At 46.0% G+C, this 23,677-nt stretch overlaps 1 protein-coding gene across 1 annotated transcript in view; it reads right to left on the bottom strand.

Annotated features, from left to right (window-relative positions):
• Positions 1–23,677, bottom strand: part of AHI1 (Abelson helper integration site 1) — a 435,677-nt gene that overhangs the window by 246,340 nt on the left and 165,660 nt on the right. Inside the window, exons 17-18 of the mRNA XM_089676204.1 lie at positions 17,622–17,752; positions 11,677–11,817 (exon numbers count right to left, since the gene is read on the bottom strand). Coding sequence (XP_089532330.1) covers positions 11,677–11,817; positions 17,622–17,752 — 272 coding nt within the window. The remainder of the gene's footprint in view (positions 1–11,676; positions 11,818–17,621; positions 17,753–23,677) is intronic.

The following is a 23,677-nucleotide window of genomic DNA, read 5'->3' on the forward strand; positions in this document are numbered from 1 at the left end:
TAAGACCCCTATAATCGATGCAAGGCCTCAATTCACCACCCTTCTTCTTAACAAAGAAAAAGCCCGCTCCTGCTGGGAAAGTAGACTTACGAATGTGCCCCCGGGAAAGCGCATCCGCAACGTACTCCTCCATGGCCTTATTCTCCGCAACCGAGAGAGGATACACCCTGCCACGCGGAGGAGTGGCACCGGGTTGAAAGGATATGGCGCAGTCGTAAGGACGATGAGCAGGTAAGGCACCAGCGCGTACCTTATCAAACACATCCTGGTACTCCCCATAATCAGTGGGCAACGCAGAGTCCGAGGAGGCACACAACACCTTAACCGGCCCACGGATGCACCCGGCCCCACACTGTGGAGACGAGAGAATCTCGGCAGTTTGCCAATTGAAGGTTGGATTGTGCATCTGGAGCCAGGGATACCCCAAAACCACCGAATAGTGCGGAGAAGAAATCACCTGGAAACAGGCCAACTCCATGTGAACAGCCCCAATAGCTACTTCAACTGGCATAGTCTCGTGGGTAACCTGCGGTGGTTGCAGGGGCCTGCCATCTATCGCCTCGAGAACCAATGGGGTAACTCGAGCCTGCAGGGGAATGGAGTGCTGGGCAGCAAACGAGCTGTCCATAAACAACCCGCCGGCCCCGGAATCTACCAACGCCTGGGCCGTCACCGAGCCCTCCGCCCAAGAGAGGACAACAGTGATCAGTGGCTTATCTCTGCGGAACGCCGGGGACGAGGAGACTCCACCCAAGATCTGTCCCCTACAGGATCTTAGGTGCGAGCGTTTCCCGGACGGACCGGACAGGACTGCCGAAAGTGCCCACCAAGACCACAGTACAGGCAGCGACCCTCCCGACGCCGAGCGGCCCGCTCTCCCTCGGAAAGGCGAGCAAACCCCAGCTGCATGGGTTCACCACCAGACAAGCTATCCCCAGGAGGCGTGGGAGGAGAGGGAGGAACGGGTGGGACAGAAAACGCAGGTGCCAGTCGATTGGAAGGCCTCCGCAGGCGTTCCTTGAGTGAAGGCCTCTCCCTGAGCCTGGTATCAATCAGGATCAGGAAGGAAATTAGTGCCTCCAGCTCCACAGGCAATTCCTTGGCTACGATCTCACCCTTCAATGCATCAGAAAGACCCTGAGAAAACGCAGCCACCAGAGCCTCATTGTTCCAACCCACCTCTGCTGCCAGGGTACGAAACTCTATGGCGTACTCGGCAACGGTCCGTGAACAATGATGCATAGACATGAGCAGCTTGGCAGCCAAGGCGGAGCGAGCCGGTACGTCGAATACCCTACGGAAGGCATCGACAAAACCGGAAAACTCGTGAATCACTGGGTCATTCCTCTCCCATAAGGGATTCGCCCAGGCCAAGGCCTTGTCTGAGAGTAGCGATATTAGGAACCCCACCTTTGACCTCTCAGTTGGAAAAGCGTGGGGTATTAATTCAAAGTAAATCCCCACCTGGTTGAGGAACCCACGACACTGACTCGGCTCACCCCCAAAGCGCTGTGGAAGAGGGGCTGAACCAGTCATACCTCTGGGCGCCGCGGGTGCCGCAGCGGTAGGCGCAACAAGCGGAACAGCAGCGGGAGCGACCACCGGAGTGACAACCGGCCTAATAACACCAGGAGTAAGGTGCGCGGTGCGTGCAAGCAGGGTTTGCAACGCCTGAGCAAACTGATCCAAGAGGAGATCCTGTTGATCCAGTCTGGCGACCAACATTGGAAGCGAAGGTGTACCTGCACCGTCAGGGTTCATGGCACTTGTGTAATGTCAGGGCGGGGCTGTGGAATGGACAGGTAGGCCTAGTGGCAGGGTAACGCACTGGCTGACGACAACCACCACCAACAGACCGAAGTCCCTCAGGGCGCGGAGTCTAAGTCCCAGGCTGCCCTTCACCAGGGCCCCTGATGGTGGGGATGGACTTGACGCAGCCAGGAACCAGGTCGCGGCCCCCGAGACACCCTGGCTGTGGTAATGGCCGCCGCCAATGGCGTATAGCTGGTGAGAATGACAATAGCGTAGTCAGGCAAGCTGGGTCGACAACAACGGGACAAAACGGTACAGAACAGTAGACAGAGAATCACAGGTCACGGGCCGGGTTCAGCAACGGAAGGTCAGATCGAAGGAAAACACAGAGAATGGTCTTAATCACAAGCCGAGTCAGAATACCAGAAGAGTCACGAGCGTATACACAGAGCTGTAGGAAGACAAAGACACAAGACACAAGTGCAAAGAGCATGTGCGGGCCACAGGCTTATATGTCATCAGCCACACCCCTCTGGGGGATGGACCTCAGAGACCTGAAGGCATAAAAGGATTCCCACCATGCACAGCAGAATCCAAGATGGACACCAGCACATGGAGTAACAAAACCTCAGGGAAAAGGTAGGACCTTGACACTGCTCTCGCGGATTCAGGGAAAAAAACTGACTGACTTTTCTGTTCTGGGACGCAAAAAGATCTATCTCCGGAACCCCCATCTGCAAACCATCTCCTGAAAGACTTCCTGGTTGAGAGACCAATCATCGTGACTGACTGGTCGTCGACTCAGGAAGTCCGCTAGGGAGTTTTGTGATCCCTTTAAATGAACAGCAGAAGCTGACAGCAGATTCTGCTCTGCCCAGGCCAGAATCCCGCCTGCAATTTTCTGAAGAGAAGGGCTCCGTGTACCTCCCTGCTTGTTTATGTAGGCCACTGTCGCTATGTTGTCCGACCAAATCTGCAAGTGATGGTTCTCAAATCTTGTTCTGAAGGCCTCCAATGCCTTCTGAACTGCCATCAGCTCCCTCTGATTTGAAGACCTTAAAGAATCCGCTTGAGAGCACTCTCCCTGAGCTGTCATCTCCTCTAGATGGGCTCCCCAACCATAACTGCTGGCATCCGTTGTCATAATGAGTGGAGCTAGCTGACTCCACTCTAGACCCTTGGTCAAATTTGCTTCCTTTCGCCACCACCAAAGAGACTTTGGACGAGAGCTGGACCGCCTGCCCCAGTGTAGAGCTGTCCGCATCCCATACTCTCAGCAGGAAAGCTTGAAGTTGTCTTTGGTGGAGTCTTGTCCATGGAACCGCCGGGAAACAAGATGTCATCAGACCTACCACTCTTGTGACTTTTCTCACCGACACTGACAGGTTGCCCTGTAACTTTGCTAGCGTCTGGTCCAACTTTATGACCTTCTCCCGAGGAAGAAAGATCTTCCTCTCTAGAGACGAAATCTCGTATCCCAGGTACACTACCCTCTGGGAGGGTGTAAACGCTGACTTCTCGCTGTTGATGAGTCAACCTAGACCCTGAAGGAGATTCTGAGCCACCAGCAGCTCCTCAGCCAATTGTTGATAAGATTTGGCCACAAAAAGAAGATCGTCTAAATAAGGAACAATTGTGATAGACTTCATTCTCAGGGGAACTAAGGCCTCTGCCAATACCTTGGTAAAAGTTCTTGGTGCCAACGCTAGCCAGAAGGGCAAGGCCTGACACTGCCAGTGGAAGACCTGTGAACCCATTCTTATCGCTATCCTTAGGTATCTCTGGCTTGCCTGATGAATGGGAATGTGAAAATATGTGTCCCTTAGATCTAGTGTGGCCATAAAACAATCCTGAAAAAGGATATTCCTTACAGAATAATTGACTCCATCCTGAAATGTTTGTATTTCAGGGCCTGATTCAGAGGCCGCAGATTCAAAATTAGCTGGAACCTGCCCGAGGGCTTTCCCACGACAAAAACTTGGGAATAATACCCCAAACCCAGCTCGCTCTGGGGAACCTGAACTAGTACCTGCTGGTCTACTAGATCCCCAATCAGACCGCATAGAGTCTGAGCCTTCACCCGGTCTTTGGGAAGGTTGGTGACTAAAAAACTGCTTGGAGGACAGGCATCAAACTCCAGCTTGTAACCTTTCTGAATCAAGTCCAAAATGTAGGGGTTCGGGGAGATAGACGCCCACTGAGGGAGAAAAAACCCCAACCTTCCCCCCACCGGGACGCTTAAGTCATTGTGACTTGGAGGGGCCTTGAGGAGGATTGAATAAAATCCCCCCTTTCCCCCTGTTCTTATGTCCTGTCCAATGCTTCTTGCACTGACTTTCTCTACCTTGTAGCATCCGGGTTTTAGGGCGAAAGTTTTTCCTAGGAAATCCTTTTTTACCTTCCGGAAAGGCTTTCTTTTTATCGGCCGTACGTTCGAGAGCCTCCTCCAAACCAGGGCCAAAAAGATTATCCCCTAAAAAAGGCAAAGCGCAAAGGCATAATTTAGACGCTGAGTCCCCTGCCCAGGATTTTAACCATAAGGCCCACCTGGCTGAATTAACTAAGGCCGAAGATCTTGCAGCCAGTTTAACCGATTCCGCCAAGGCATCTGCCAAAAACCCAGCCACTTTAAACAGTAAAGGCAGAGATTTTAAAATCTGCTGCCTTGAAGTTCCCGCCGCCAGATGGTTCTGTAACTGGGTAAGCCAGCATTCTAAATTTCTGGCCACACAGGTCGCGGAAAGGGCTGGTTTAAGCCTAACTGAAGAAGACTCCCATGCCCTATGTAGCAAAACATCCGCTCTCTTGTCCATTGGGTCCCTTAAGGCCCCCATGTCCTCGAAAGCCAGATCCATTCTCTTTGAAATTCTAGATAAGGGAGCTTCCAATCTTGGAACCTTGTTCCAAGGCTGCGACGCATCCTCGTCAAATGGAAACCTTTTCAAAGCCCCTGAAAAGAAGGGTTTCTTTTCTGGATTTTCCCCTTCCTGCTTGATGGTATCAATCAAAGAACTATGCACTGGGAAAACTCTGGTCATTTTAGCATGAAGTCCCTGGTACATGAGGTCATGCTTGGATAAGGACACTTCCTCCTCTTCAATCTCCAAAGTTTCATAAATAGCCTTTAGGAGATCCTTCACATCCTCTAGGGCCAACTTATATCTAGAGCGTCTAGAAGCAGCGCTCTCCTCGTTCTCGGCCTCCGAACCAGAACCTGCTTGAGAGGAGGCAAGGGATCAAGGGTCCTCCTCCTCTGGGTCTTCCTGCCTAGTTGTCCCTACAGCTGTGGCCGACTGCGCCCCAAGCCCTAGTGGAGTCTGCATCCTCTCAAAACAGGGACCTAAAGGACTGAAACGTCACCGTCATGTCATTCTTAATGGAGGACAACACTTTGTAGCAGGCCGTGAAGGACTCATCCTTAACGAAACTATCAATGCAGCTGCTGCACAGGGGTTTTTCACACGCAGATCCCAACTTAGCTGCGCAAACTGCACATTTTCTCTTTGGGGCCTGTACCAGGGTCCTGTCCTTGGTCTTAACTTAAAGGCAAAGAGAAAAAAATCATATGGACCCTCAGCTCCCCAACCCCCGCTACACACCAGTGCTAGGGGGAACCTGCAGTGTGCCCCCCCATCACCTGCCCACAGAGACTGGGGGAACCCTCAACCCACTTCCCAGGAGTCAGCTAAAAGGGGACTACCTGAGAGTAGCCGGTGCTGGAACCAGGATCTGCTTGCGATGGGCCAGCTTCCATACTGTTCCGTCTGGCGTGGTCACAGCCTCTGCTGGTCTTCACGCTCCACCGACCGTCCCAGTGGAAGCCTGCACCTTTTCTTCTGTCTTGTGGAGACTGGAACCTGCGTCTCCGGTGCCCGACGATGACATCACTGTGCCGGACTTCCGGTTCCTGGAGCGTAGGGCCCTGCCCCCGGAAGTTCCCTAACTTCCGGTCCGTGGAGCGCAGGGCCCAGCTGAAACGCAAGGCCTCGTCCACCGGAAGTCGCGTCAGACTTCTGGCCTGTAGAACGCCCCGCCCCTCCCAGAAGTCCCGCCCGTTCCCCTTCCGCCCAGTGCTCTGCACGCCTGTGCCGAACACCTTGGGGATAGAAGCACGACAGGCCTAAAGGGAGCAGATGCCCCAACTAACCGCCGGACACCCCCGCTCCCCTGCGACGCCATCGCCAGTCCCCCGCCTGGGTACGAAGGCTTCCACGCGCTCCAGCCCCACTCACCGTGGAAGGCGCGCAGGGAGAAGAGGTAAGTGAACCTCTGGACCCACACTCTTCCAGGACTGTCCCCAGAGAGTGCAGAGACCCCCCTAAGGTTCCAAAACATGTTCCTTCCGGATCAGGAAACAATAAAAACTAGGGATGGAGGCCTGGAGGTCCGCCTTTTAAAGGTGCGGGGGATGGCGTGTTTCCTTACCCGGGGGGAGGAGCTCTACGTCTCAAGGGGGGCTGTCCTGGAAGACGCAAGGAGAAAACCCCATTCACAACATCCAGGAAAGTGAAGGACACTCTCCAGGAGGTGGGCGTATCATTGTCAAAGTCTACAATCAGGAGAAGACTTCAAGAGAGCAAATACAGAGGGTTCACCACAAGGTGCAAACCATTCATTAGCCTGAAGAATAGAAAAGCCAGATTAAACTTTGCCAAAAACATCTAAAAAGCCAGACCAGTTCTGGAAAAGCATTCTTTAGATGGATGAAACTAAGATTAATCTGTACCAGAATGATGGGAAGAAAAAAGTGTGGAGAAGCCTTGGAACAGCTCATGATCCAAAGCATACAATGTCATTTGTAAAACATGGTGGAGACAGTGTGATGGCATGGGCATGCATGGCTTCCAGTGGCACTGGGTCATTGGTGTTTATTGATGATGTGACAGAAGACAGAAGCAGCCAGATGAATTCTGCAGTGTTTACAGATATACTGTCAGCCCAGATTCAGCCAAAGGAAGCAAAGGTGATTGGACGGCGCTTCACAGTACAGATGGACAATGATCCAAAACACACTGCAAAAGCAGCCCAGGAGCTTTTGAAGGAAAAGAAGTGTAATATTCTGCAATGGCCGAGTCAATCACCTGATCTCAACCCAACTGAGCATGGATTTCACTTGCTGAAGGCCAAACTAAAAGATAGAGAGAACCACAAACAAAGAACAACTGAAAACAGCTGCAGTTAGAGCCTGGCAAAGCATCAGAAAGGAGGAAACCCAGTCTTTGGTAATGTCCATGGGTTCCAGACTTCAGGCAGTCATTGCCAGTAAAGGATTCTCAACAAAATATTACAAATGAACATTTTATTTATGATTATATTCAACTCTCCAATTACCTTTGGTCCTTTGAAAAAGGGGAGGTGGCTACTCTTAAGAGCTGTACTTTCTAAACCCTTCCTCCAATTTGGATTTACATACCCTCAAATTAAACCAGAGTGTGCATTTTCAGCTCATATCCATTACAGAACTATAGCTTGAATATGTTTTGGAAATACCTGAAAAAACTAAAATTGTGCCTTTGTCCAAATATATATGGGCCTAACTGTAAGTAAGCACACTTGATGTTTATGGAAGCCAGAAAATGCCCTTGGTGAAGGACAGCCACCACCGAGTGAATGGATTACATTACAACTTGGGGACTCACGCCAATGCAGTATGAGCTGTGAGATCCAGGATTGGGCATGAAGTAAAGACCCCGGAACTCTCTGACTTAGGGACCAGAACAACACTCCTTGAAGGAGCATGTCCTGCACAGCCCCCTATGCAGCCCACAGCAAAAACTGTAGAATGGAGGAAAAACACCTACTAGGTGTAAAGAAACAAAATATGTTTTTCAGTCCGATAAATAATTTCATGGACCCACTGTTCAGAGACAAGGGAGATTCATGGCCCGGAAACTAGCGAAGGCGACCCCTCACCCAGGGTGTGGGTGGGGGCAGACCTACGCGCTGAGGAGGATATATACGCAGGCCTGGAGGGTGTGAGGAGCCATCCGTGCTTGACACCGCCATGGAAGTCTTGAAGGAAGGGATAGCAACCCTTGTGCAAGGACCCAGAGGCACGAAAACAGCGCTGTTGTGCTCCCAATGCGGTTCCTTACCCTTAACGACCTGAGGGAGGAAGAAACTCTTGCCCCACAGGATCCTGACAATGTTGGCCAGTGAAATGGCAACTCTGGAGAGAAGCAGATCAGCATCACAGGACAAGTCACAAACGTACTTTATTCCTAGGCCAACTGGTCCACCAGGTCACAGGCACCAAGGGCACTTCCCTCAGGCAGACCTGTCGTAACACGAACACCTTTTTCTAGTGCCGGGGACACCAGAACTGTGGCTAACACCAGCAGCAGCACCGTGTAGGTGAGAATGAAAGCTTCCACACATGCTCTGCCAGGACCTTGAAAGGCAAAGACTCCTCCACCAGCAACATGAGTGCTATGGATCGATTGGTGGCACAGAATCCACCACAGGAGGAGAGACCCACCTTTAAAAAAAAGAACTCTGCAAAGGGATCATGTACCGAAATACACTCAGTAGCTCCAAGGGAGCAGCATGGCCATGGAGATAAACATATCTCCAGGCAAGCAGAGGTAAAAGCTAACTCATAGGTCCAAGGGAAAAGCCCTAGCAGCAGTGCCAGAGGACTACCAACAGGAAAGCATGCGGCAGTACCTGGAGTGGGATGGCCACCAGAGACTACTCCTGCAGGGAACGACAACAGGTGAGGCCTCCTCCTTCCTGCATTCAACAGCCAAAGCCCCGTTCAGGCACCAAAAGTTTCCCACCAGTGCAGACCGTAGACCAATGTAGGGCCCAAACATGCAATCTGCTGTGGAAGGTGGTGTTCACCTACTCCACAGGCCAAAGAGCCCACTGCTTGTGTCTTTTTTTTTTAATTTGGGGTAAAAGGGAACCCCTGTAGCTGTCAGGGCCTGGATTTGAACCTTAAAGCCATGAGCTTCTTGTTGAGCCACCAGAGACACATTTAGCAGACCTGGCCAGAATTAGAACCAGCAGCCACGTCACACTCAGCCTCCCCGAGAACAGTCAGTCCAGCTCCGCTCCACAGGATAAGGGAGTCAGAGCCAGCAGCCACACACCCAGGCAGCTGCTAGGAGGAAAGTAAGTGGGAACTTCCCTAGTAAACATGGTGGTGCTACAGTGCAAAGGAACCGCACACTGAACATCCACCCTCTACAGTTCCGCCCATCAGGGAGAGGGCCAGGACTAAACTGATCTGCCTCCAGTTTAATGGCACGGAAGTGTCTGCTAGGAAGGATGAGTGCCCAGAGACAAAATGGCGGCAGAGTCCTCCCACTTTAGCAGGCCATGAAGCCCCAGCCTACAGTTTGCAGGCAGCCCGACAGCGCAGTAGGTACACTCGCAGGGGGTGGGATACCAACTTCTGGCTAGCAAGGGAGCCCAGAACATACCCTTTCCTGCAGAGCAGATGGCAGCAGAGACATACCCCAAGTACCAGCACGAAGGCCCTTACCACATGACCCAATGGCTTTTACTGTACCGTACTGGCCCGGGGTAGATTTGGAGGTAGGGGGACAGTAGATAAATGCAAAAAGTACCCAAGGCACCGGTGGACTTCCTCTGGCCAAGACCAGGTGGCCACCTGGCTATACAGTGACACAGGGAGGGCTACCCGACACAAAAAAGAACCCCTAACACCCACTGTCCACAGCAGGGGGGGGGGGGTGACAAGAGCCCAGGTCTGTAGGGGGGGGGGGGAGAAGAACGCTGTAGGGACCAACCACCCCAGGGAGTATCCACGCCCCACATCGCTTTCAAAGATGGAAGGGCAGAGACATCTACTTACCAATCCAACTGTAGCTAAAAAAAATGAAAGGAACACTTTTTAATCAGAGTATAGCATCAAGTCAATTAAACTCCTGGAATATTGATCTGGTCAGTTAAGTAGTAGAGGGGGTTGTTAATCAGTTTCAGCTGTGCAACCTCTGTAGGGTCCAGGTATTGCTTTATGCTATCAGTAGTGACACTGACCGTAGCCAAATGCAAAACTAGTGAAAACAGTCAGAAAAGAGGAGTAGGGAAAAAAATGTCAGTGGCCTCCACTTGTAAACCATTCCTGTTTTGGGGGTCGTCTCATTGTTTCCCATCTAGTGCACCTGTTCTTAATTTCATTAACACCAAAGCAGCTGAAACTGATTAACAACCCCCTCTGCTACTTAAATGACCAGATCTATATCCCAGGAGGTTAATTGAAGCTATACTGACTAAAAATTGTTTCTTTAAATTGTTTTGAGCAGTTTGTACAGTGAAGGAAATAAGTATTTGATCCCCTGCTGATTTTGAATGTTTGCCCACTCGCAAAGAAATGATCAGTCTAAAAATTGAATGGTAGGTGTATTGTAACACTGAGAGACAGAATAGCAACACAAAATTCAAAAGAAATGCATTTGCACTTATTTGCATGCTCATGAGGCAAATAAGTATTTGATCTCCTATCATTCAGCAGGATTTCTGTCTACCAGGTGTCTTTCATACAGGTAACAAGCTGAGATTAGAAGCAGTCTCTTAAAGGGAGTGCTGCTAATCTCATTTTGTTACCTGTATAAAAGGCACCTGTCCACAGGAGCAATCAATCAATTAGATTCCAAACTCTCCACCATGGCAAAGACAAAAGAGCTGTCCAAGGATGTCAGGGACAAGATTGTAGACCTACACAAGGCTGGACTGGGCTACCAAACTATCGAAAAGCAGCTTGGTGAGAAGGTGACAACAGTTGGTGCAATAATTCGCAAATGGAAGAAACACAAAACAACTGTCAGTCTCCCTAGGTCTAGTGCACCATGAAAGATCTCACCTCGTGGAGTGTCAATGATCATGAGAACAGTGAGGAATCATCCCAGAACTACACGTGAGGATCTTGTCAATGATCTCCAGGCAGATGGGACCACAGTCACCAAGAAAACAATTGGTAACACACTACGCCGACAAGGATTGAAATCCTGCAGTCCTCCCAAGGTCCCTCTGCTCATGAAAGCACATGTCCAGGCCCATCTGAAGTTTGCCACTGAACATCTGAATGATGCAGAGGACTGTTTGAAAGTGTTGTGGTCAGATGAGACCAAAATCGAACTCTTTGGCATCAACTCAACTCGCTTTGTTTGGAGGAGGAGAAATGCTACCTATGACCCAAAGAACACCATCCCAACTGTCAAACATGGTGGTGGAAACATTCTGCTTTGGGGGTGTTTTTCTGCTAAGGGGACAGGACAACTGCACCGCATCAAAAGGGACGAAGTACGGGGCAATGTACCGTCAAATCTTGGGTGAAAACCTTCTTCCCTCAGCCAGGGCATTGAAAATGGGTCGTGGATGGGTGTTCCAGCATGACAATGACCCAAAACACATGGCCAAGGCAACAAAGGAGTGGCTCAAGAAGAAGCACATTAAGGTCCTGGAGTGGCCTAGGCAGTCTCCAGACCTTAATCCGATAGAAAATCTGTAGAAGGAGCTGAAAGTTCAAGTTGCCAAACATCAGCCACCAAACCTTAAAGACTTGGAGAGGATCTGTCAAGAGGAGTGGGCCAAAATCCCTCCTGAGATGTGTGCAAACCTGGTGGCTACCTACAGGAAACGTCTGACCTCTGATTTCCAATAAGGGATTTGCCACCAAGTACTAAGTCATGTTTTGTGAAGGGGATCAAATACCTATATCCCTCATGAACATGCAAATCAGTGCATAATTTGTTAGACAATTTTTTTTCTCTTTTTTCCCCATTTGTCTTTCGTTGATGGAAAGAAAAACATGCTCTCATTACACACAGACAGATCTCTGGTCTGGTAAGCTTTCATTAATTCTTTTAGTAATTTTTTTCCTCTAGATACAACTTTCTGAATACATTCTGTTTTTAATAAGGGCTGGCCTTGGCATTACTTTGAATTAATACTTACCTTTGTAATCATAAATATAAAAAAGAATAGGCTGGTTTAGTCCAAAGGCACAAAATGCAACCATATGTTCATGAGGATGAAAGGCAACATCCCGAAGAGGCGCTGTGTAGGATAACTCCGAATACTTGGCTACTTGATCCCCTGTGATAGAAGGAATATAATGAAATATTTAGAAAAATAAAATTACAATGTCAGTTCCACAAATCAATAACAGTCTACACAAATCCAAAAATGTTACAGATTAAAATTTATTAAAAGCTCACTTGCATCAAAGTTATAATTATGGAGTTGCCTAGAAACCTAGAAAACATTTTTAAATTAAATACTTTTTACAGAGAAAATATTGTGCACACATACACACACAATACAAATACAACCACTATACAAAATACAGTACATTACACCATTGGTACAAATGCGTGCAACACTTCAAACATTAGCAACAAAACAGTTTTTACTTTTTTTTTTTTTTTTTAAAACCCTACAGTAGGACAGGTCTTTCCAAATTCCTCAAGCATTGTATGACCCATTTAGTACAGTAGAGCCCGTTCTCTCGCACCAGTAGAAAAAGCCCATGATTCCCTCTCTGGCTCCGTATCCTCCCAGGTCACTCCCTGGGAATAGCTACATAATCAGAGGCCAGAGATAGATGATCCCTGGTTCTGGATACAAATGTAGGTAGTTTGTTGTTGTATATGGAGGTTTGGAAATCAATATCCGGAGTCCTTAATTTTTGGCATATCAGATTGAACACATATGCATGAAGAAACCATTCTCCCTGGTTCAACCAGTGACAGCTGAGATAATCCACTTGCCAGGTTTCCTCTCCTAGGTGTGGACTGCAGAAATCCCTGGACAATAAGAATCTGGCTTCCTTTTAGGCAGCAAGGCTATTCGTGTCCCCTTGGTGGTTGATATAAGACATTGTGGTGGCATTCTCTGACTGCACCTAATTTGGGTGTCTCTTCAGAAGGGGGGAGTCTAGTGCTGGAGGAACAGCCTGATAGCTCTGAGCTCCAAAATGTTGATGGGAAGTCTGGCCTCTTCTCTTGACCATGTTCCCTGAACTGTCAAGGATTGGAAGGCACCTGACAAACTTGTATCTGTTGTAAGAACTTTCATATTGTAGGAAAGGAAAGATTTTCCCAATCTTTGAGTTGAAGTAGGGATTCACCAGGACAAGGACTTTCTTGAATGGAAATGGGTGAAAGGTACTGCCACGAAAAAGGCCATCAATAGACAAATAACTCTCAAGGCAAATCTCTTTTGGATCTCAGTTGCTGAGCATGAGCTCTTGGAGAAAGAACTTTGTTTTTGGAAGAAATACCTGTGCATGGCATGTATCCAGAATCAGACCGAAGTATTTCAGGTGCAGGGAAGGCTAGGGAGCATATTTTTTGACATTCATCACCCAGCCAAAGATCTGAAGCAGCTGAACTATCTTTTAAACATTTACTGAGAGTTGTAAAGGAGATGAATCCTTCTGGATTAGGTAGTCTAGATAGCCTGTCACCTGGATGCCCAGAGTTCTGAGAAGGGGGAGCAGGAGTGCTAAAACCATTGTGAATACCCTGGGAGCAGAGGACAGGCTTAAGGGCAATACAAATTGAAAGTGGTTACCTGCCACTGAAAAGCATAAAAATTGCTGATGAGGTGGGTAAATGGAAACATGCAAATGCAATGCATTCCCCTTTTCTCAGAGAGGCAATTACTGACCTTGCAGATTCCATACAAAATTTTGGAATGTGAAGGAATTTGTTAGGGATTATAAATTTAGAATAGGAAAGATACCTCTGTTGAGCTTTGGTATTATGAACAAGTATGAGTAGAATCCCGTAAACCTGTCTTGTATATTCGTAGAGCAGCTCCCTGGGACAAAGGGTGGTTTAGGGCTTTTGCAAATCTGATGCTCTTTGGTTGATTTAAAAGAAGAGAGCAGTGACGCAGAGTTTTATCTCTATCTTGTACCATTCTGAATCCACAAACTGAACCCAAAGGTCTGCAACACCCTTAAGAGTGAGGATGCCCCTTCATTATTAAGAGGGCTTGGTGGCCTTTGTGGGGTAAGCCTTGTGCCAAAAGAAAGGGTTGAAGCTCCTCAAGTTGAAGCCTGGTTTGAGTGTGAATGTACTCTATAATATATTTTGAGAAGCTAGGAGCTCATGGGGGAAGGGAAGGGGTTGGGGTGTACTACGTCACCTTCCCTTGAGGATGTAAAATGTTCCCACATGTGGCCTTTTTGATGAATTGGTCGAGTACCATAACCAAACAGATGCCTTCCTTGAAAAGACATGCATGTGAGGCACCTTTAACAGGCAAATGTTTTGGCAAGAACTGATTAATATCTGGGGAGATATTGTGTGTTCAGTTGAGGGGTTGGGTGGTAGACCACGGGCACAGGGAAATTATTTTGATTATCACTGCCTCGCACAGGCAGCTTCTGCTGTCCAAGCTTTTAGCCATAGGATTCTGCGTATATGAATGGAGATTAGAGCCATTATGGCTATTTGTCCTAAGATGTATCCTAGGGCATCTACAGAGAAAAAAAGCAGAAGGCAGTTTTCTGCAATAGCACCATCCTGAAAGACAGGATTATGTTGGTTATTCATTGTCCAAGTCTAGGTAGTTGCAGTTTGACATATAAAAATAGCAGCAAGAGCTAGTTGCAGGGCTGGGACTGCCAGGTAAAAGACAACTTTTAGGAGCGTCTCAAATTTCTGGTCAGCAGAATATTAAAAATGCAAAACATATTCAATAGGTACAGTGAATTGTTTGTTTAGAACAGATATGGCTGGATCAACCACAGAAGCAACCCACTGTTTTGCAAATGCTTTTTCCACTGGATAGAGTTCAGCAAAGATTTTTGGGAGGGTCAAAATGCATATTCTTACCGTTTATTAAAAGGGATTGGTTGGCAACTTTTTGTAAACCTTTTTATGTCTATAGCAGTATGGCAATATGGAGGAGAGGTGGGGGGGCATGTCCTCAAAAACTTGCAAGTGTCTAGTCACTTGAAGTTAAAAGACTATAACCCAGGGTGCATCAATAAATTGCCCGTGTCCTGTACTGTATGATTAAGATTGTTTTTAACTGAAACACCACTAGACTGTATATTGCATTTTGATACTTTGGTACAGATAGATACTTTGGCTTATAAACATTTGGGCTACACTGTAACAAACCGTTAATCATACTGTTCATCCACGTAAACATGTTTAAGTACATATAGAAACTGTTGTACTTATTGTGAAATAAAGCTATAAGAGAATGCAGTGGTTTTTTATTACATTTAAAGGAGGTCAGCTATGTCTAGTTATGCAAGGAAGGCCTTACATGATAAAACAAAATGTAATTTTAAAAATTACCACCCCCGAATGTTTAGCTGTGAAAGAAAACAATAAGACCACACCTACTTTTTTCCCAAGATGTTTGCAGTGCATTCATAAATTATTAAGACCCCCTTCAATTTTTTCAGTTTTGTTATGTTGCGGCCTGATACAATTGTTTCAATTAATTTTTGTCTCATTAATCTATACTCAGTATCCCATAATGACGAAGTGAAAACAGAATTTAAGAAATGTTTGCAAATGTATGAAAAAGAAAAAACTGAAATATCACATTGGCATAAGTATTCAGACACTTTGCAACAACACTTGAAATTTAGCTCAGGTGCCTTCAATTTTCTCTTGATCATTGCTGAGATGTTTCTACACATTGATTGGAGTCCACCTGCTATAAATTAAATTGATTGGACATGATTTAGAAGAGCACACACCTCGTTATAAAAGACCTCACAGCTGACAATGCATACTGTATCAGAGGAAAAGCTGTGAGGTCAAAAGGAAATGCCTGCAGAGCTCCGAGACAGGATTATTGCAAGGCACAGATCTGGAAAAAGACTAGAAAAATGTATGCTGCACTGAAGGTTCCCAAGAGCATAGTGGCATCCAAAATTCTCAAATGGAAGAAGTTTGGCATAACCAGGACTTTTCCAATAGCTGGTCGCCCAGCCAAACTGAGCAATTGGGGAGAAGGGCCTCAGTAAGAAAGGTGACCAAGAACCCAGTGGTCACTGACTGAGCTCTAGAGAGCCTGTGTAGAGATGGGACAAAATTCCAGAAGTACAACCATCACTGCAGTCCTCCAGTGATGTTGACTTTATGGTAGAGTGGCTAGATGGAAACCTCTCTTCAGTGCAAAACACATGAAAGTACACTTGGAGTTTGCAAAAAAGCACCTCTCAGACTGTGAAGAAAAATATTCTCTTGTCTGATGAAACCAAGATCAAACTGCTTGCCGTGCTTATCACTTGCCCAATACGATCCTAACAGTGAGTGGAGGTGACAGCATCATGCTGTGGGGGTGTTATTCAGCAGAAGGGGCTGGGAGACTGGTCAGGTTTGAGGGAAAGCTGAATGGAGAAAAGTACAGAGATATCCTCAATGAAATCCACAGCGCTCAGAACCCCAGACTGGGCCAAAGGTTCACCTTCCAACATGACAATTCTAGGCACACAGCCAAGACAACACAGGAGTGGCTTAGGGACAACTCTGTAAATGTCCTAGAGTGGCCCAGCCAGAGCCCTGACTTGAACGCTATTTAACATCTCTGGAGCGACCTGAAAATGGCTGTCCACCGATAGTCCTCATCCAACCTGACTGAGTTTGAAAGGATTTAGAAAGAAGAATGCAGAAAATTCCCTATATCCAGGTATGCAAAGCTTGTCTCCTCATACCCAGAAAGACTCCAGACTGTAATTGTTGTCAAAGGTGCTTCAACAAAGTACAGAGTAAAGGGTCTGAATACGTAAGTACATGTGATATTTCAGTTTTTTCTTTTTAATAAATTCACAGACATTTCTAAAATTCTGTGTTCATTTTGTCATTATTGGACACTAAATGCAGATTAATGAGAAAAAAATGAATTTAAACAACTATAGTATCAGGTTGCAGCATGCCAAAATTGAAAAAGTGAAGGGAGTCTGAATACTTTTTGAATGCATTGTAATTATGCCTTTACAGAGCTTTATAGTGGCCAAAGGGTTCAGGGCAAAAACAATTCCTAAAATAAAGTGGATGGCTGGACACCTTGAAACTAGTATCGGAAACTGTGTCAAATTCAGAGTACACTCAAGTCAAGGTTTATCAGAGACCAGAAAGATCTGATGAATCTTAGGCAAGTAATATATCAGATAACTTGTCGGTCTTTTGGTGGATGGATTTGTGGTATGCAAGCAGATCTGAGCTTCCTTCATTAGTCAGTGAAATATGAGAGTTTGCAGGAATCTAATCACTGAGAAGGAAATCCTAAACATTTACTCTGACAAGATAGCAGAAAAAACCTAATCAGAGCAATAACAGCTTTTGGCATGGGCACAGGCCGTTAACTGCTGCTACCATGTTCCCTTCACACTGAAATAACACCACAAACATTTAGGCTGGCCATACATTATACAATTATCTGCAGATTTTTGGTTTAGATTTACCAAAAACCATATAATAGGAGGACAAACCTAAACAACACTTTCAGTTGTATCCAATTAGGCAGGCCCTTGCACTACATAGTTGAAGGTAAATCTAAAGGAAATTGGGCAGAAAATCTGCAGATAATTGTATAATGTATGGCCAGCCTTAGGCTCCGTTCACACCTGTACATTTAATGTGAGTTTAGGCATAGTGTGCTAAAAAAATCTTACATGCTGCATCTTTGATGGGTTTTAATCAAAACATGTGTTCTACAGTATAGAGTGCAATGGTAGCATGCCTAAAACACATGTAAAATGCTTGTAAAATTCACAGCGCCAAAACCACACCACACAGATATGATCTGGCCCTTTTACGTATGTTAATATTCTAATGCATAGTCTGTATCTATGTCTCCAAATCAATATTTTAAACAGTCAAACATAATTAGCAAATACACATCAAACATGAAGTGAAACATACCTGTTTCTGCATTCCAGACATATGCCATCCCATCTTCACTCCCTGCTATAACAAATGTTCCACAAGGTGTAAAGGCACTGTGAAGTTTTTCCTTGTAATTTGTTGCACCAATATATTTCTTGGCAGCCAATCTAAGGAAAATAAAAAATAATATTAGTTTCCCATTAAGGTAAACTAAAATGCAGTATACACAGTAACTTCAGACAAGGACTATGGTAAATGTGATTAAGGTGCAATTTTTAGTACCTAGCTAAAATTTTTAGAGTCATGACTCTTTTACTTTTCTGTGGGGATAAACAGGTAAGTGGTATTGGAAATGTGTCTGAAGTAAATTATTAAAATTTTTTGCATGAACAAGAGAGGGATGTTGACACCCCTATTTCAGAGGAACTTGACAACTTACAACTGCCAGTCATGATGGGGGAGTCAGAAGAAACTTCCCCAGAAACAGAAATAATAGATATACCATTGATCAGGGAAGATTTTAGGACAACACAGTTGCGGGATCACAAAATGGCAACTGCTTTGAAAAAGGTAAGGTGATAAACTAGGAATCTCAAGAATTAGAGGTAACCTAGTATACCCTGTTTTGCAGTATACCATGACTTGCTGTATCACAGCAAGAAGGAAATGGAGCAATGTGTAGAGCAGATGGTAGGTCCCCAGTCTCACATAAGGATAGTGTTGGATTTAAAGGAAAATATGTCTTTATTATTTTGCATAAATCTAACAGACATGAGAAGTATAAAAAGCATGTACAAGTAAATTAACAAAAAAATAAAAAATCACAGATGAGAGTATGATCCATATGGATGTATGAAAATGATGCAGTAACACTGCAAGAGGAAAGGATCAATAACTGATATTACGGAGGTATAACATAATAAAGTATCAGGAGGGCCTCCCCATGCGAGATGTCTGAAACAATGTGAGAGAACGCCATACAACCAAAAATGTAAACTAAAAAAAAAAGGGGGGAGGGGGGAGCCAGCGGAAAGTAAAAGAGGAGAAGAGAGAGGAGAGAGGGGGGTTGGGAGACGGGGATAGTAGAAAGCAACAGTAGGGTGGTTCCTCAACCGAATCTCACCGGAGCGACCCCACTGCCCGCATCTCACCACGGACCGCAGGGTCCAATCAGCAGATAAGCCAAAATGAAAAGTAGTCGTGGGAGCAAGGTTCGACTCCACTAAAGCGCAACAGAGGAGCACAAATCTTGGAGAGTCGCAGAGGAGGAGAAATGGAGCCAGATCGTCCACAGCAACTTATGTTTATCATAGGTATCATTGGTAAACGCCAGCATTTCCTCCATACGCATGGTATCATTAAGCACAGAGACCCACATCAGGAAAGGAGGGGGGGTGGCTGTTTTCCAAAAGAGAGGTATCAATTGGCGGGCCGCAGACAGAAAGAAGCGCAACAGACTTTTCTTCTGTGCTGCCTGTGAGCCCGGTAATATAGATAGAAGGGCAATTTCTGGCAAAGGGGCCAAGGACTCACCATAGACCCGGTTATATACAGCAAAGACTTGTCGCCAGAAGGGTGGTATTTGATCACAATTCCACCAGATGTGGAGCTGTGTACCAACAGCTCTATTACAGCACCAACAAAGATCAGGTGTAGAGGGAAAGATTTTGTGTAGAGAGAGGGGATCCCTGTACCATTGAGGAAGCTTAAAATTCCTTTGTGAGTAGCAAGAAATAGACGATTTATGAGTAAAGTGGGACGACGTGGACCAGTTTTCCGCTGAAATATCCTTACTTAGGTCTCGATCCCTTGCCTTAGTGTAGGGAGGGAGTTCAGAGTGAAGAGCATTGTGGAGCACTTTATAGAGAGAAGCTAGGACGTGTCTTGGTGGGTCAGAGGGAATACAGCCGGGCAATCTCAGAAAGTAGGCGATGAATGCTGGAGGAAGAGTGCAAGTGCTTGCAAAAGGAGGATAGGTGTAGAGTGGTTAACCAATCCCTAGACCCACCGATAGGGGGCAGATAAAGTCCCGAGCCACGGGCCAGGAAGCGCGTGTGAAGGGTCCAATAATGGAAGAGCCAAACCCCTGAGGAAGAGTGGGGTTATCAAATAGTTGTGATAAGGAAGAGGGATCTGAGGATAAAAGAGTAATTATGCCTCATTTATACCACAACTGCAGAACAGCTAAAGTCAAAGAGGGTAAGCCGGGAAAGCGCAAATATTCCCGATCATGCCCCCATGGAAATGCCCGAAGATCAACCTGAGAGAGATCCTGTTCAATCATACAAGAGGCTTTACGGAGGGGTCTAGGAAACCAATCAGGCATCCAAACTAGTAACGTGGCTCTGTAGTAAAGCTCAAAGTCCAGTAAACCCACTCCACCCTCGAGTTTCAGATAAATAAGTAACCTGTGTTTGAACCTGGAAAACCCATGGTGCCAAATAAATGTAATTGAAAGGGAGCGTAATGAAAGGAAAAAACTCAGAGGGACAGTGATCGATACAGTCTGAAAAACGTATAGTAGCTTAGGCAAAGTATCCATCTTGAAGGTGTTGATGTGGCCGAACCAGGGCAGGGCTGGAGCACTCCATGAAGCCAAATCCCTTTGGATACGCGAAAGTAAGGGTATATAATGAAGGGACAATAGAGCATTAAGATCGGCTGAAATCTGGATCCCCAAGTAAGTGATAGCCTTCGGAAGCCATTGAAATGAAAAGTTAGGCTAAAGGTTCGTCAGAATATGGTGAGGTAAAGAAATATTGAGGGTCTTCGTTTTAGAGATATTAAGTTTAAAGATGCTGAAGGAACCAAATCTACGAAATTTGTGGAAAAAGACTGGGGAAGGAAATAAGTGGCTGTTGAACGTAAACTAGAAGGTCGTTGGCGTATGAGGATAATTTATGATGTCCGGAGTTGAGTGCGGATGCCCAAGATTGAGTAGTTAGCTCGTATGGCTCTCGCAAGATGTTCCATTATTAAAACAAAGAGAAGGGGGCGAAAGGGGACATCCTTGTCTGGTCCCATTCGATATGGGAAAGGGCGAAGAAACCATACCGTTAACCAGGACAGACGCCGAAGGAAGAGAATAGAGGAACATAATCCGAGCAAGGAACCGTGAACCCAAACCGATCTGTTCCAAGGTAAGACGTTTTGTAAAAGCGTGGAGTGAATCCGTCCGGACCCAGGCACATACCAGTTTTCAGGGCCTTAATGGCCCCAAGAACTTCTATAATAGAGAAGGGCTCCTCCAGATCCAATGCATCTTGGGGGTCTAGAACAGGTAACGCCGTCTCCATAATATATTGGGACATACAGTCAGGTCCATAAATATTGGGACATCTACACAATTCTAACATTTTTGGCTCTATACACCACCACAATGGATTTGAAATGAAATGAACAAGATGTGCTTTAACTGCAGACTGTCAGCTTTAATGTGAGGGTATTTACATCCAAATCAGGTGAACGGTGTAGGAATTACAACAGTTTGCATGTGTGCCTCCCACTTGTTAAGGGACCAAAAGTAATGGGACAGAATAATAATCATAAATCAAACTTTACTTTAATACTTGGTTGCAAATCCTTTGCAGTCAATTACAGCCTGAAGTCTGGAATGCATAGACATCACCAGACGCTGGGTTTCATCCCTGGTGATGCTCTGCCAGGCCTCTACTGCAACTGTCTTCAGTTCCTGCTTGTTCTTGGGGCATTTTCCCTTCAGTTTTGTCTTCAGCAAGTGAAATGCATGCTCAATCGGATTCAGGTCAGGTGATTGACTTGGCCATTGCATAACATTCCCTTAAAAAACTTTGGTTGCTTTTGCAGTATGCTTTGGGTCATTGTCCATCTGCACTGTGAAGCGGCGTCCAATGAGTTCTGAAGCATTTGGCTGAATGTGAGCAGATAATATTGCCCGAAACACTTCAGAATTCATCCTGCTGCTTTTGTCAGCAGTCACATCATCAAAAAATACAAGAGAAGCAGTTTTATTGGCAGCCATACATGCCCACGCCATGTTTTTGAGGCTCACCAATGGTTTACATCTTGTGGTGAACCCTCTGTATTCACTCTGGTGAAGTCTTATCTTGATTGTTGACTTTGACACACATACACCTACCTCCTGGAGAGTGTTCTTGATCTGGCCAACTGTTGTGAAGGGTGTTTTCTTCACCAGGGAAAGAATTCTTCAGTCATCCGCCACAGTTGTTTTCCATGGTCTTCCGGGTCTTTTGGTGTTGCTGAGCTCACCGGTGCGTTCCTTCTTTTTAAGAATGTTCCAAACAGTTGTTTTGGCCACGCCTAATGTTTTTACTATCTCTCTGATGGGTTTGTTTTGTTTTTTCAGCCTAATGATGGCTTGCTTCATTGATAGTGACAGCTCTTTGGATCTCATCTTGAGAGTTGACAGCAACAGATTCCAAATGCAAATAGCACACTTGAAATGAACTCTGGACCTTTTATCTGCTCATTGTAATTGGGATAATGAGGGAATAACACACACCTGGCCATGGAACAGCTGAGAAGCCAAATGTCCCATTACTTTTGGTCCCTTAACAAGTGGGAGGCACATATGCAAAGTGTTGTAATTCCTACACCGTTCACCTGATTTGGATGTATATACCCTCAAATTAAACCTGACAGTCTGCAGTTAAAGCACATCTTGTTTGTTTCATTTCAAATCCATTGTGGTGGTGTATAGATCCAAAAATGTTAGAATTGTGTTGATGTCGCAATATTTATGGACCTGACTGTAGCAGGCAGGGAGGAAACGGGAGGAGCATCAAGATTCGCCGCGGAGAGGTTATAGAGTTCAGAATAGTAGCGCTCAAATGCAGAACAGATGCCCTTATTGTGATAGATTTTAGTATCGTCAGACGCCTTGATGTGCTGGACCAGATGACGGGATGGTCGAGGGTGGAGTACACGTGCCAGGTGCTGACCACATTTGTTAGCTAGAGAGTAATGAGTCTCGTGCAACAAGGGAGGAGGAATCTAGTAGTTGGAGTAAATCTCTATGAGCGTTTTAGAGGTCCACCGCATGCACTGGGTCTAACGTACGTTTGTGGGACGATTCAAGGCGTGCAATGAGCAAAAATAAGCGACGCATCTCCGACGTACGAGCTTTCTTCAAGCTAGAGCCGTGCTTAATAAGAACCCCTCTAAGAACACATTTGAGGGTCTCCCATTGGTTAAGAGGGCCGGTAGTGTCCAATGTGTGGTCTAGAATAAAGTCCTGGATAGTCTTCACAACCTCCGTGATACATAGAGAATCTTTGAGTAGGGTATCGTTCAAGCGCCATGAAAAGCGACGCAAAGACGACGGTCGGTCCTGAATCGTAACATGGACTGGGGCGTAGTCAGACCATAAGAAATGACCGGATGAAATAGGACAATCTAGAAAAGACTGTGAAACAAAGAAACAAACAGTCTATATGACTGTATGATGCATGAGTTGCAGAGTAATAACTATAGTCTTGTTCCGAAGGATGTTGGATGCGTCAAACATCCACTAGGTGTAAGTCATGCAACTTAAGTTGAGATAAGGCCGACAAGGAGAGAGATGATTTACCCGTTGAAGTGTCCAAGTCTGGAGAAAGAGCTACATTGAATTCCCCTCCGACGATGAAACAGAGACCCCCAAAAGCGGACAGCCTAGAGAGGACCGTCACCAGAAAAGGGAGCCTGATCTATATTGGGAACATAAATATTCGCCACTGTAAAAACAAAATCTTGGTATTTCAATTTAAGGAAGAGATAGCGACCAGTTAGATCAATTAAGGAGTCCAGGACCTCCGGGCCGAAGGTATGATGAAAGGCCACCAACATCCCTCCTAGACCTAGCCTGCGCATTAGTACTATGATACCACCGAGTATAGTGACGATTGGGGAGGGCTGGGATACCATCGGAGCGAAAATGAGTCTCCTGGAGTAGCAAGATCTACGTTTCACATTTATGGAAATGGTAGGGCATCTGGCTCCGCCTCTCCGGAGTGTTAAAGCCCCTGCAATTTATAGAGGAAAATTTAATCAGAGTCATAGTTGGTTGAGGGAGAACAAATAAAAGAAAGAGAAAAAAAAAGGGGGAAGGAGTC

Source organism: Staurois parvus, unplaced genomic scaffold, assembly GCF_062004578.1.
Source record: "Staurois parvus isolate SC_StPar_1 unplaced genomic scaffold, SC_StPar_1.0 ptg000165l, whole genome shotgun sequence".
NCBI classification, from domain to species: Eukaryota; Metazoa; Chordata; class Amphibia; order Anura; family Ranidae; genus Staurois; species Staurois parvus.